This window comes from Periophthalmus magnuspinnatus, chromosome 15 (genome assembly GCF_009829125.3).
Source record: "Periophthalmus magnuspinnatus isolate fPerMag1 chromosome 15, fPerMag1.2.pri, whole genome shotgun sequence".
NCBI classification, from domain to species: domain Eukaryota; kingdom Metazoa; phylum Chordata; class Actinopteri; order Gobiiformes; family Gobiidae; genus Periophthalmus; species Periophthalmus magnuspinnatus.
In genome coordinates this window covers 19,249,660-19,264,232 of record NC_047140.1, presented here as the reverse complement: position 1 = coordinate 19,264,232, position 14,573 = coordinate 19,249,660, and the positions used below count along the sequence as shown (strand labels likewise).

At 38.5% G+C, this 14,573-nt stretch overlaps 1 protein-coding gene across 8 annotated transcripts in view; it reads right to left on the bottom strand.

Moving 5' to 3' along the window:
* The window catches only part of LOC117382106 (sorbin and SH3 domain-containing protein 1), an 85,922-nt gene that overhangs the window by 31,253 nt on the left and 40,096 nt on the right, over positions 1-14,573 (bottom strand). For all 8 annotated transcript variants that reach the window (XM_055227053.1, XM_055227055.1, XM_055227058.1 and 5 more), the window contains one exon: positions 2,498-2,544. In XM_055227053.1, coding sequence (XP_055083028.1) covers positions 2,498-2,544 — 47 coding nt within the window. The remainder of the gene's footprint in view (positions 1-2,497; positions 2,545-14,573) is intronic.

Genomic DNA, 14,573 nt, shown 5'->3' with positions numbered 1-14,573 from the left:
TTCCCTTAAGCATTCAGAGCATCCTAATGATTCACCACGATAAGCTTATAAGAACGTTTCACAACTCTTAGAATAGAGCTTTGCAATGGCGGTAAAGCTAACAACAACTGGCATGCTAACACATACTTCCTGATGGCAATAAAATGCTTTTTAATTAAACGCAGACATCACACAGCAGACTTATTCTGACCTCAAGTGCTGCTTATACAATATATCTAAAGGGCCTAAATGAACGAAAACAGGAAAAAAAAAAAACAAGCAAAGGGAAAGACATCCTGCTCCTGACATGTGTGTCTTTGAGGGAAGTCCATTTATGACTTGAGGTTTCCTTTGAAAACAGGCCATCAGCTTCCTTCATCACAAACCACCTCTCCCTCTAAAATTAACACAAATATGCCACAGGGCTGGAGCTTTAAGGCTGCTATGGTTCTCCTTTAAAGAGCTGTGAGAAAAGAAAAGGCCGTTGAGGAATAAAAATAAACAAAATAGCAAAAACAAAGCTGGGTAATCAAGAGCATGTGGAGTGCCTTGGAGACCTCTACCAAGGCACTGGGGCTGTGAAGGAATGGAAAAGACACAGTGCCCAGTCCTATTGGAAAAAGCAAGACAATCTCGCTATCATGTAGCTAAGAAGTACTTATCATTACATATTCTTACGTTGATATATTTGATTAAAAAAATATATGTTTAGTCCTATTTTGGGGGCCCATGCTTATCCCATAGACAAATACAATACATGTCTTCTTATCTTAGTTGTATAAAATGTACAAGTAACTTTGGTGGTCTATAATTGGTTTAGTCCTGATTTAATCCAGGGTTAGTCCTGGTTAGACCTGGTTTAGTCCTGGTTTGACTGATGGTGAGTCCCTGTATTAAAGATGTTGAGGACATTTACCTAGTACTACTACCACTACAACCATTCCTACAACTGAATCTTCTCTACTACTGCAACTACTTCTACTACTGTTGCTACTACTACTACTGCTACTATTACAGCAGTTTTCTTTACTTTTCCCCAACTAGCTCCTCTTTCCACTACTATAAGTTGAAGTTGAGGTGATCTTTAGGTCTGGGTGACATAATGTTAGCAGCAAATGGAAACTTGAAGAATGGAGGCAAAGGTTTGTTTTCACTGGCTCAGGATTACAACAGGCACCGGGGCTTGTTCCTAAATTCCTCACATTTTATTACACAAACAAAAATAGAGGAAGTAAATCTCGTCAGCCCAAACAACAAGATCAAAGGCGCTAAAGGACTAAGCATGGTTCACTACATCCTATTCTTGTATTACTGAGGCTGCATATATGAGATATCTGTGGCTACATTCAGAGGAACAGTGCAGACCTGGTTTAGAATGTCTTTAGTCCACAAATAGCACTGGTTTAATACAGTCCTGTGTTATATGTGTTATTTCTTAGTCTTAATTGAGGTGGGCAATATTGACAAAAATGAATATCTCTCATGAATATCTTATTTGATATTCAGAAGAAGCTATGTGAATGCAACAGAAATCTGCAAAACCATGTCTTTGTGTTAGTAGAGACCTGCAAAAGTGCAGAAATTATATTTTATTTGAATATATATATATATATATATATATATATATATATATATATATATATATATATATATATATTTTTTTTTTTTTTTTTTTTTTAGTATTTTTCAATTTCCATTTTCAATCAGTTCTTTTTGCAGCATTCTTATCAATATTATCAATATTATGATAATCTGCACCTTTAAGTCTTAGTATACAAAGTTCTGTTTTAGACATAATTTGATTTGATTAGTCTAGTCCCGATACAACATTGGTTTGTTTCTGGTTGAGTCGTGGTCAAGTCATGGTCTAGTCCTGGTCTAGTCCTGGTTAGGTCCCATGAAGACCTAGTTTAGTCCTCTATCAGTCCCTCTTTTTAGTCCTGCCCATTTAATTGCAGAATAGATTAGACCTATTTATTCATTGTTTACACATGATCACCTGGACTAGTCCTGGTATAGTCCCTTTTCATATTTGGTTTAGTCCTGGTCTAGTCCTGGTTTAGAATGAACTCTGGCTTATTCTGATTGTAATACTTATAATGCTATTTATTTCTGTTTTACACCTGGTAGTAGTCCTGATCTAGCCTAGGTTTAGTCCCGGTTCAGTCCTGGTTTAGTCCTGTCCATGTAGTCCGGTATCCTGTCTGCCCATTCAAAACAGGTAACAGTTTTGCAGCCACTGTGCTATTGTCAGTCATCCCCACATGCCCCTGTGACAGCCAGGTTACCGCTTTAAATAACAAGACCAAATAGCATTTGCACACAGGCTCGCGATACCCACCCCCTTAAAAACAACATAAAAATGCCTAGAAACATGGAACACATTATACAGCTGGCTTTTCCAATATTAACACAAGGTCCTCAGGAAATAGGGGGTCCATAGCTGTAGGCGGGAAGCTAGACATGTGGAGTACAATGTGAAAATGTTAAGAAAAAAATTAAGAAAAAAATCACTTACTATGGCAGATCGGAGGATTTGTCCAGGGGAGTGAATGAAGGGGCACTCTGCAACAAACCAAACAAAGAAGTCATTGATAGATCCACTGGAAGGTTCCCACAGCTAGGAGAAGAGCATTAGCTACAGCCAGGCGTAGCGTCTTCTAGCTCGTCTATGGGCTAAATGTTAGAGCTAACGAGGGTCCTAGCTGCTCCTTCTGAACTGGGCTCGGGGAGTGTTTTGGCTCGCATGCAAGTTGGGTAGAAAACAAGCAAGAGGAAGGTAGGTGGTAAGGAGGTATAGGAGGAGGGAGGCAGCAGAGGAGTGGAGGAGAGAGGGAGAAGGGGGTAACTGGGCGGGGTTTGGGTGAAAATAGGGCGGGTGTGCAGAGGGCTTGGCCAATCAGGGGGCGGCACTCCCGGGAGAAGCTGTAGTCTATTGTCTAGTGCTTCTCATTACCAGCAGAGCAGACAGGGGACAATCAACCAGCTGGCGGAGCGGGAAGGCCAAATTACACAAACATATGGACACGAAATGCACACAAATAATGCAATGACAATGTACCAGTGTAGACACAATACAAACAAATGAAAACATATGTGTTAGAAGACATTAAATGAACAGATTAGGGACATGAGCAATTAATTTCTGTTAATTAGGAACAGTTAAATGTACAGGGATTGTAATCATCATCGTATCGTTCACTATTTACAAACAATTAAATCATAAGTACATGTTTCCAGTGACTTGACATAGCATGCAATTAAAGGGCCTGTACCAGATTTGTTTCCCAAGTATTTGAGCAAAGTCTCGACCCAGTACAAATAGATTTTATAAGCAGCTCTTGAGGTCAAAATATGTCCACTGTGTACTGTCTGCATCTAATTAGAAAGCATCTCACTATCTAAAAAGCTGGAAGTACACGTTAACATGCTAGTTGCTGAGACTGCACTAGCTAAGTGAGGAATATTTTTGAACCAAAGCTAGTGATTTAAAATGAACTGGTTTTGTTTTTCATGTTTTAAGTGCATTTAGCAATCAGTGTATATGTATTCAGTGATTTGGTTTGAATTAGAATGTAATTAAATGTCACCAAGTTTGGTTTCATTGTTAAATATGCAACAAGTGTGCAATACCGTAAAGTTTTAGCCAAGAAACCACTGACTATGTGCTTAAGTGCTTCCAAGATAAAGACAGTGATGACAGAACCACTATATTATTGCCACAGAATAATAAAATAAATGGCTAAGTTGTATTATCCTTATATCAGTACTAACCCAAGTCAATATTGTCAGAAACAATACGGGCTGTACAGTAGGGTGCCAGTTTGACAATCATAATTTTTAACTGCTCAGACCACAATAACATGATGGTATTCCAAAAGACATTCCTCGACATTGACACTTTGAAAATAATGGGCCGACCAGAGGCTTAAATAAAACAGTGGTAAAGTCAATGGGCCCATTTGAATTCCTACGAAACCAGATGCCAATGAAATATTGTGGGTCATATTTTTACATTCAAAAGTTTTTCAACAAATGAGCTAGAAAGGTTAGGGACCACAATGCAGATCTTTTAATATCTATTAACTGCAAACTAGTTAACTATTGGCATGGTTAAAAATGAAATTATCTAAATGTTTTGTTTAATTGTGATAAATAAAAGAGCTATATGTCTCCTTTATTTACAAAGGTATTGTGCAAATCCAAAACTTTTCAGATGGATGTCTTTTGGAGATGTTAAAGGCTGATCTTATGTTATTGCTCTGTCTGGAATGTTCCACAGCATGGCATTAAACTTGATCTCCACTGAGACAAAGGTGACACTACTAGGTCAAGTTGTAGATCAGATCTGCGGAGAGGCAATCCTGCTCACAGTAAGAATGCATGTTTTTCAAGGCATTTCTAAGCAACAAAAACAACTGTTAAGCAAATGCAGGATAGTTAAGATTAATGCCATACTGTAGAACATTCCAGACAATGCAATAACATCTCCATGGAGACAAGCAGGTAGCAGGCCCTCCACCAGAAATGTTTCACAGTGAACCTTTAACAGAGCTTGACCTTATAGCACAATTTAAGTTAAACTTAAAAGTTCTTTGATGTCAACAAGTGGAAAAATAGATTACATAATGCACTTACTGACAGCTTGTGGTCAATAATGCAACTCCAGTTCATTCAACAATAACATAGTGTCATTGTCCTGTTGTTTTGTATTGTGTGTGGTGTGCGTGCCTATAGTGGGAACATTATCATAAATCATCCAGAAACCTTAAGTCCCCATGTCCCAAGCCTATAGTCCTATCCCGCGACATGCACACAGCTGTTATTTTGCAGCAGCTCTTGTGTCCCGGACAGAAGGGTGGCCAGTCGCTGAGGTAGCACCCGGTAGCACATTTTGAATGGTTTAGACCTCTGCCTAATTTTAGACCACTGTTTCTGCAGCTCCCCTCTCCTCTCAACGTCACGGAGAGTAAAAATAACACAAGCGCAAGTGTTGTTTGCAAATAGTATTGCACAATCCCCAGCCACGCCAGCCAGGCCGTCCCGATCGCTAATGCCTGTCCCCCGGTGTACTTCTACAACACAGTGCCAAAACAACTCTAGCTCTACCACAGTGGCTATACTTACATGCAAACTGAAAATCTGATCATTATCTGAGTGTTTATATGTGATACTCTTGTTATGTGTAATGCTTTAGTCTTGGAGTCTTTTTATTGTTTTATCATGTTTTCATCAACACTGTTTACTATGAACTATGACTTTATGTGTATGTTTGTTTGTTGTGAGACTTATGCATTGAAGCCAACTCCAACTGCAAACCAATTCTACCTGTAGGTATAAATAAAGTTACTCAAAGCTAATTTCTGCAGTTATCAGATTACTGAAATGTCACAGAATCAGTTACATCTGATGTGAATAATCTTTCTGAGCGTTCACACCTGTGCAAGATTTGACAAGGAAAATGTGGTGGAAAGACAGAAATCAAAGTCAAAGTATAAAAGTGTTATTTTAACTTTTTGGAGCTTTAAAATGATTGCATGTCATTTAGAAATTAGACATTAATCAGATTTTTGTGTGCATGTGAACACAGCCAGTCACTGTACTTTATTTATAATGATAACAGTTACTCTAACAGATCCAGTAATTAACCAACACATGTAACTAGGTGTTTTCTCTTGTGCATGTAAACACACAGTCAAAATCAGATCTAAATATTGTGTTAACTGATTATTCTGGCTATCTTATCCAGACAGGAGCATTCCCATGGCTCCTCTTGCCACCGCAGATGCTTGTGCTCTGTGTTGCCAGGGCAGGGCGATCATTAATAACCAAACTGTTTCCGACGCCTTAACTGTGTTGATATGTAACTCGCCAAAACAACTTTGTCCTCTGCCCAAATATGCACATCCGAAACTCATTTAACTTGATGATGAAGTTGGTAGGCCTAATAATAGCAGTAATTCATTATAGGAGCACTTTGTAAATTTTATGGAGGAGGGTCTGCCACTTGTCTCCATGGAGATGTTATTGCTTTGCCTGGAACGTTCCACAGTATGATGTATCCATCTCTATGGAGACAAGCAGGCCAAGTTACAGGTCAGATCTGTGGAGAGTGTGGAGAGTATTTTAGTGCAATAAAAATATCTTGAATAAGTGCAAAATATAGATGTTTCATACCATACCATGGAACACTCTAAGCAAAGCAATAACCTCTCCATGGAGACAAGCAGATGGTGGACTTTTACAAGTACAAGTTATGTATGATCTTCTAAAGGCCATTGATATTTTGGAAGTTAAATGTTCAATATTTTCACATGGTGGGACTAGCATGGTTAGAATTATTCAGCTTCCATAAAGGTATTAGTATAGCGGCTGCAATAACAGAAGAAGTAGTAGTTGCAATATTAGTAGTGATAATCTACTGCACCTCCACCTACCAACCATACATAGGTGGTAAGGGCAAGTGTCTTGCCAAATGACACAATAAGAGTATGCCCCAGACATGGGACTGAGCTACCAGAGAATAGAAAGCATAATAGTGGCAACAGAAGCATTTACTCGCTGATGTCCTAAACATTCCATAGGGGATGAAGCTAACTAGAGGCACTGCTCTGTCTGAAGCTCTGTCACTCAAGTTATACTTTTATCTAAGCTTTATTGTAACACCATCTAACCATAAAGAACTGACTTAAAGAACTGAACTACAATAAGTGAGCTGGTTTGTGCAGTTAAACAAGTCCCTCTAAAATAACACTGCAGTCTCTAGTATTAGCCAACAGTTTTTCAGTTAATCACTCTCACCTTTATTGTTGAAAGCACCTAAACAGGATTATGAATGCTCATATTGATCATAGGCTTTCTTTGAGTTTTCAGACAATCTTAAAACTTTTTTGGCCTTTGCTAATGTGGGCATTGTGTCACCGTGGTAACTGCTGAACACTCCTCCGTGGACATAAATGCAGACCCTCCCAGTGTGGTGTCACTGCAAGTTCAATTGTAGTAGCATTGCCATGATTGGAAGTTCATTACCAACCATTCATATAAACAGACATCTTCATATAAGAGCATTGAGCTGGTGCATCTGAAGTTGACTCTATTTTGAGTCTAATGTTCCATGTCGCTGTCATTGAATAATCTGGGACTGTTTCTTGCACTACACCCCTTCTCCCCCTTGTCCTCCTCGTCCTCCTCCTCTCTGCCCTCTCCCCCTATCCAGATCTGGGACAGGGGACAACCGGCTGACACCCTAGGGTAATGGGGCTTATAGAGCCCGTCTGCAGTGGAAAGTAAACAGGAAGCAAGCTTGAGAGCCTTATCATTGACATAGGAATTTAATCCTAATGCAGATATTTACAAGAACTCAACACTTTATGAACTTTTCCTCATTAAAACAAGGCTATGTTTTTAAAGTTATCTCACTATGGTGCCACTGCATACTTGTGTTGACCCATTACATAATACTACTGCATAATATTGCGCAGTTGGAACAAATGAGAGAGTGGAGTATTCTACCGTGTGAAAAGTTCATTATATGATTGAAAAAAATACTTAAAATACCCATGACGTGCAAAAAAGGAGAGTGTTGAACTGTTGAGCATCGATGTACACAAGCTGGTTTGAACTTCCAGTATTAAAGGGGCACTATGTAACTTTGTCTAGTGTTGAGTCCACCATCATGCACAAACATATGCTACATATATGTTGGGGCTCAATATTATGTGTACATTTTCTTTGCTATAGTAATAAAATAAGATTTCAATTAGTTCAATGAGTGTTCACTGGGATTACGCTGCTTTTGGGTCATTATCTTAGTGGCATAAAATAGTCTCAATAATATAGTTTATCGCATTTTTTTCTGTGGCAATATACCAAGCTTCAAAATCATGCTGAGTACATGTTTTGGTTTCCCTTCCTACCCCTGTCTACCATGTATTGTGACATGCAGTTTATGAGCATGTCCTTATAATTAGTCTCTTCCTGTGCACTGTCTCCTGTATCCCTGTGTATCCCTGTGTATCCCTGTATATCCCAGTATATCTCTGTATATGGACACAGCCTGCACAGTGACTCAGAGCTGCACCATGACCGAGTTGTGTGTGTTCACATGTTTCCTAACAGGTGTCTCCAGCCACTCACCGGAGCAGAGCTTAATATTCAGAATAACTGTCAGGAGTAGGTCACTGTAACTCGAGGCTCATTCTTTCCAACGCCTTATCTGTGCTCATACGTCTGCATCAAAACAACACACTCCCCCTAACCCCAATATGGACAACCTGTAAACTAATAAGGACAAGCTTGAAACTAATGGTGCGTTCAGGCCACTGGGGCATTTCTCACCTCTGACTAGGAAAAATACACTAGAGTGTCGCTTGAACTGGTAATTTCTACTTGCAAACTGGGGCATGGCAAATCAAATATGTATAGCTTTTACTGATAACAATTCTAATGTTAATTGATTCTTAATTATTATTATTTTTTTGGATATGATATGTTTATGTTATAATTTGGTGTTTGGTTCTCAAGACGAGCCAATCAGAAAGCAGAATGAACCTCACGAGTCTCTTGTTTGGGTTACCCAGTTTCAATGCTGAAATCCAGATGGTTTAAACCTAAAAGGACTCTCTCTCATCTGAATCCTCACTATCTAAATCCAAGCACTTGCAGCCAATCATGAATCAGTGCTGGTGCAGCCTCTGAGTGAATTCTGGAGGTTCAGATCATGGTCTCTATTATGCACGTTCTCCTTCATGACTGGCAACCCAGGCTCAATTGTGATTGCAGTACCAAATGCAGTCACATAAATAGTAGCAGGAGTAGTCGTACTTTCTGGAAACTTCTGAGTATCATCATTAACTTTTACTTCCTCTTCTGCTTGATCCCTATGTTTGGTGGTCTTGGGGTCCTACGTCAGCGTACAGACCCAGATGGAGTCACTCAGCCTGACTGCAGCTATGGCAGGAATCCCCTCTCACACTTCCTCTGACACTGATGATGAACAGTCAGTGTCACAGTGTATGTTTTTAGACACCTCTGAAGTTATTAATATTAAAGACAGGACCATTACTGTAATTATATCCAGGAGTCTGCCAGAAGATTGGGTGACTAAAGGAGGATCAGGGAGGGTATGATGGACAGCTGTTATAGAGAAAGGCCAATAGTCACAATGTGATCAGAGCAGACAGGAGCTGATGTCTTAGTCATGAGGGGGCTCGTCTGGGAAGTGACACAAGTAGACTCAAATATATCTCACAACTCTATGAATCATTGGAGAAATATGCAATTGGTCATGCTTAAAGTAAAACATAGTAATGGTAGGCAATATTTATGTATTAGTTGAGGTTTAAGTAACAGACAAATGTGAAATGAGACCACATACTAATGTTATAGAAACAGCTACTGTTTTATGTTGAAAATTACACTGTATATTTTCCTTTGTATCAAAATCGGAATTGGAATTTTTGCAACAAAACACTACACTAGACCAGACCTGTCACGATAACAAATTTTGAAGCACGACATATTGCTACAGAGAAATATTGTGATAAATGATAATATTGAAACTACTTTATCCCCCTAATTAAGAATTAAATAATGCAAGATAATTGCACTAAACCATTATAAATACACTGTTTCATTAAAAGACATGAGCTACAACAAATAAGTAGCAGAATGCACCAATAATCAGCCATAAGAGAGAATTATTCACCTCACTACAGCTCAAATTTTACCATGTTGCATCAAAAATACCCCAAATCTTACCCTACTGCAAAGAAAAAGTACTCACGATAAATACTGAGGCCCAAAATAAATGGTTCATATATTGAAAGATAACTCGATATACTAATTATCGTGGCAGGCCTGAGATTTTCTTGAGTCAGGTATGCTAATCATTCTGCCACAGGGCCTGTGTCAAAGATGTTATTACACCAAAATGCAACTTACCAAAACTTTATTATTGAATAAGATTTTCAAAAATGTTTAATGACTTAATTCCTTAAAAATAGAAAGGGCATCCTGCAATGTCAACATATTTTTTTGTTAATCCAAATGCTATAAGAAAAAAATGCAATCCATTGCTAGGTATGTTCCCACATGTATTATTCATATACTCTGGAATGATGTGAGCTGGGGCACATAGAAGCGTTCCCAATGTAGTTACTCACAGCTTAGACACATCACTTCCAGACTACTGCAGTTCACACTGCTGGATTTTTGGGATGCCTCTCCTTCATGACAAATGACTAATACCGACCTCTAAAGTGGTTTAACAGATGCAGGTTGGTCAACCTTCAGACTTTGAGAATAAAAAGAGAGGGGCATATTTTCATTGGAATCATAATACAGCTCAAAACTTGGTCAAAACTCCACATTCCTCAAAGATTTTGGAAACTAAATCCCCTAAAAGCACTGTTGTTTTTCTGTAATGGTTTTGCTTGGGTTAAGATCAATCCAGTTGACATATTTTGGTTTAAAATGCGGTGATCTAAATAACAGGACAAAAGATTGCTGTATTATTTCTAAGTTGAAAATTAAGACAACTATAAAAGCGAGTGCATTTAAGGCAATAAGTACAACTGGACCAATATATTACTGTATATATATTACTATATTACTGTTTTCTATAAACAATAATAATGCATTAGTCTTAGTCTTATGTAGCGCTTTTTTAGATTCTCAAAGTCACTTTACACTTTGAAGCATTATTCATTCTCTCCACACTTGGTGGAGGTAAGCCACTGTTGTAGCCGCAGCTGACAACACTCACACACCACTTTCATACAGGCGAGGTGGGTGTAGTGTCTTGCCTAAGGACACAATAACAGTTCTGCCACTGGCGCCCCACATTTGTCCACTATTACTTATTACTCCAAGTCCAGTTTTATAATTTACGTTTTCATGTTTTCAACTTTGAATTATACACTATACATATTTGATGAGACATACCCAAAAGTCAAATTCTGGTACATACCTCAAATGTCTAGTACATACCTGATACATACTTCAAAGCACCCTGCATCATAACATTAGACACTTTGCACTCATTTGAATTCCAGCTAAAGGTCTAAAGTCTGTGACGTCATTTGAAACTTACACATTCCTCACTACTCTCCATTGAGAAATCCTCCCACCACATTACATCATCACCAGCACTATCTCCACATAGCAGTAGCACCACACGTACACCAGTGAACTCTGATCTGTCAATCAAACACAAATAAGATCTTACTCCATTACTACCACTACTACTACTTTTTACTCTGCAACTACTACAACCAGTACTATATTTACTGGTTCTTCTAATTTAAAAAAACAAAACATAAAGAACAAAAAACAAAACAAAAAACTAATATAAACTAGTCTAATCAGGTCAACCTTCGTACTTCTACACTTTCAGAGTACACAGACTTGTGTTAAATAATATATTTTTCAGTGCAACAGTACTTACTTGATTCAATTTTGTCTACCCTTCCCACCATGAGCAAGTGTGCCAGTGGCTTGCAATGCTATGCTATGTTGACAATAATAAATGACTTGTTTCTTGCACTGCTCCTTTGCATATGATTTAGCTTTCTAATTATGTAGTTTGAGAAATATATAATGGAAGATAGGGCAGTCAATATGTTTTTTGTTCATATTGCCTCTTGAGTGATATTATTTTGAAGAAACAGTACTCTTGTTTTGGCAACTCTACCTATCTCTAACTAGAACAACTACTAATGCACACTATTCCTATCCTCCTACCTCTCCACTGAGTAACATCGCTGCTCTATCTCCTCTATGCACCCAGACTCTGATACGTGCATCAGGCCCCATTGAGTCGGAGTGTCTGGCCAGCCTTAAGGTCACATGCTGCAGATTCCCGGAGCAGTTTTGGAAGTGACGCTGACATTAAACAGGAGCCAGGCCCAGCGAGCTCAGCGGGCAGGCATCCACGCAGCTCCTATACGCTTACATCCACAGCCTACACGGGGTCTGTGCTATGGCTAAAATGGGACAAGAAGAGGTGCAGAGCAGTGGTTTACAAAAGGTTAATGCTAGATAGTAAGCCCCGAAGGGACGGTCTGCTGTGATTTGTCTTTTGAACTGATGGAGTTTAGGAACAGGGTATAATTTTGGTTAGGAAAATGGCTAAGGGTAGGGTTTGCTTAAGTTTAGGAAGAGGATTATAAGCACTAACATTTTCAAAATATACAAAAACAATTGAAACGTCCTATATTATGCAAAATTGACTCTTGTGAGCTTTAAGCCGTGTTACAATGTTGTTACCGCCTCAAAAACATGACTGGAGTCGTGTTTTGTTTAGTAGATAAGAAATTCCAGGCCTGAAATTATCCAAATGATTCTAGTGAAGGTGTATGATGTTTAAAAACACGGTGGAGCACTTTGTGTATTACCATATGACATCACAAGGTGTAAAGGAGTATTTTCTTTTTGAGAGAAGAACTCAGCCTAAATATGCAGGGTTTGTGTTAAACGTGTGTGAATGAAACAAATGGGTAAGAATGACTTTTTGATGAAGAATAAATGATGCCTGCAACTTAATTTACATAATAATCATTTCTTTGATTTCGATATACTTCTGCTCTGATTGAGTCCTGGATTAATGTTGGTATATAACTCCTAAGGTTTAGCTAAGGTTTAGTTCTTGACCTTTTTCCATCTTGGTTTAACCCAGACCATTTGTTCAGACTCATTTAAAATGCATTCACACTACATCAAAATTTGAACTAAAATGAGACTAAACTAGAATAAACTAGAACTACAACAGGACCAAACCAAGTCTATATCTGGACTAAAACCAGGAAGTGTGAATGCACCCCAAATTATGTGTTTTAGAGTTTGTATAGTCGAAGAAATTTCTGTGAAATGTTACAGTTGATTAGTCATGATTATTCCGATTCACTGTTGCAGCCCTGCTCCACAATAATATTCACACATTGACAGCCTGGTGTATTTTGGCGTGGGACATTATCTCATGACGGCGCCACCTTCAGGACTGAGGCACATTCTGCGGTAAAGACAGACTCTAAACTCTCTTTCAGCATTTGTCTGGTGCGATTTAAAAAGTCGAGACTTGGATTCAAATAAAACTGACTCCTACATCTCTGTCTGTCCCAGTTTAGAGCGCTTCCCAAACAGACACAATATAAAACAGAGTGGGTTATTTTAAAGTCGGATGTGCGCTTGGACTCGGGCCTCCTGAATAATCAGTGATGACTGAAGCATCACACGACTCATGCACTGCGAATGACCAGTAAACTAAAGTGGAGCTGATGTAACTGGGCAAAAATATGATGGGCTTCTTTAAATGTAAAAGCAGTTTAGCTCAGCAGAGGATGGGGATGCAGGATTCTCGAAGTCAAATTTTCAGTCATTCTGTCCATAGACTTCTTTAATCTACCGTAATAATTTTTTGAAAGTCGACAAACTTGATAGAGGCCAATTAGATGTAAGGTAACTCATCACTATGAAATACTTTTCTGGTGGGGGTTCTGCTTGTTTCCGTAGAGATGTTAGTGCTTTGCCTGGAATGTTCCAGGTACTGCATTCAACATACCTTTCCAGCATTTATTTATTTGTGAGTGTGTGTTTTTATGGCTCATACATAGCATGAGACACGTTGTTAAAGTGAGCAGGTCAGTCGCTCCATAGAGCTAACCTGCAACTTGGACTGGTTGCATCAACATGATCACATAGTGCACCTTTAATTCACTGCATCTGGTCAGTAATTGGTGTATATTTAAATTGTGCATTATTTAAATTCTCTGGAATGTTCATCACCTGTTCTCCATGGATATGACACTGCTTTCTCTGGAATGTCCCACAGAGTGGCATTAAACATGGTCTCCATGGCAGCATGTAGATCAAGTTACAGGTCAGGTCTGTGGAAATGCTAGCCTGCTCACAGTAAGAATGGACATTTTTTAAGTATTTATACTAGATGGATAAGTTGCAGTATAGTTTGTAGAACATTCCAGGTAAAACAGGCCTAATAATCTCCATGGAGACAAGCAGGGATCTGACCTTCCACCACAAATGTTACATTAAGTTTTCATAATGTTTAACGGCATATATAACAGTTTAGTCTCAGTCATGCTTAAAATGGGAATATTTTTATTTTTGGAGAAGTAATAGGAAAAATGAATGCTAATTTGACTTCTAGAACCACAAGTTTTAGGATTTGATTCACTGATTCACTGATGTCTCATACACCGATGGAGGGCAAAAAAAAAATCTGTAATCTTTGATAAATTATATGGCATTATCAAAACAATTATCCAAAACGAAAATCCATCAATGACTGTGTTTACATGCGCACTCTAAATCTGATGGATATCCTATGATAACCTAATTATTTTAGTACCAAACTACAGCATCTTTCTAATTATTTCGTCCACAACATTAACACAAAAGCAAATTTGCCCATCCATGTCCCTACAGCCCTATGATGAGTAATCGGAAACCACCAATAAAATGTTGTCTAGACTTCTACTGCTGTATAAGTTATTTTAGTGCACTACATCCCACCTGAGTGACTGTGCACTTGTAAAAGTGACACATAAGATCACCATAAGCCTAAACAAATACTCACT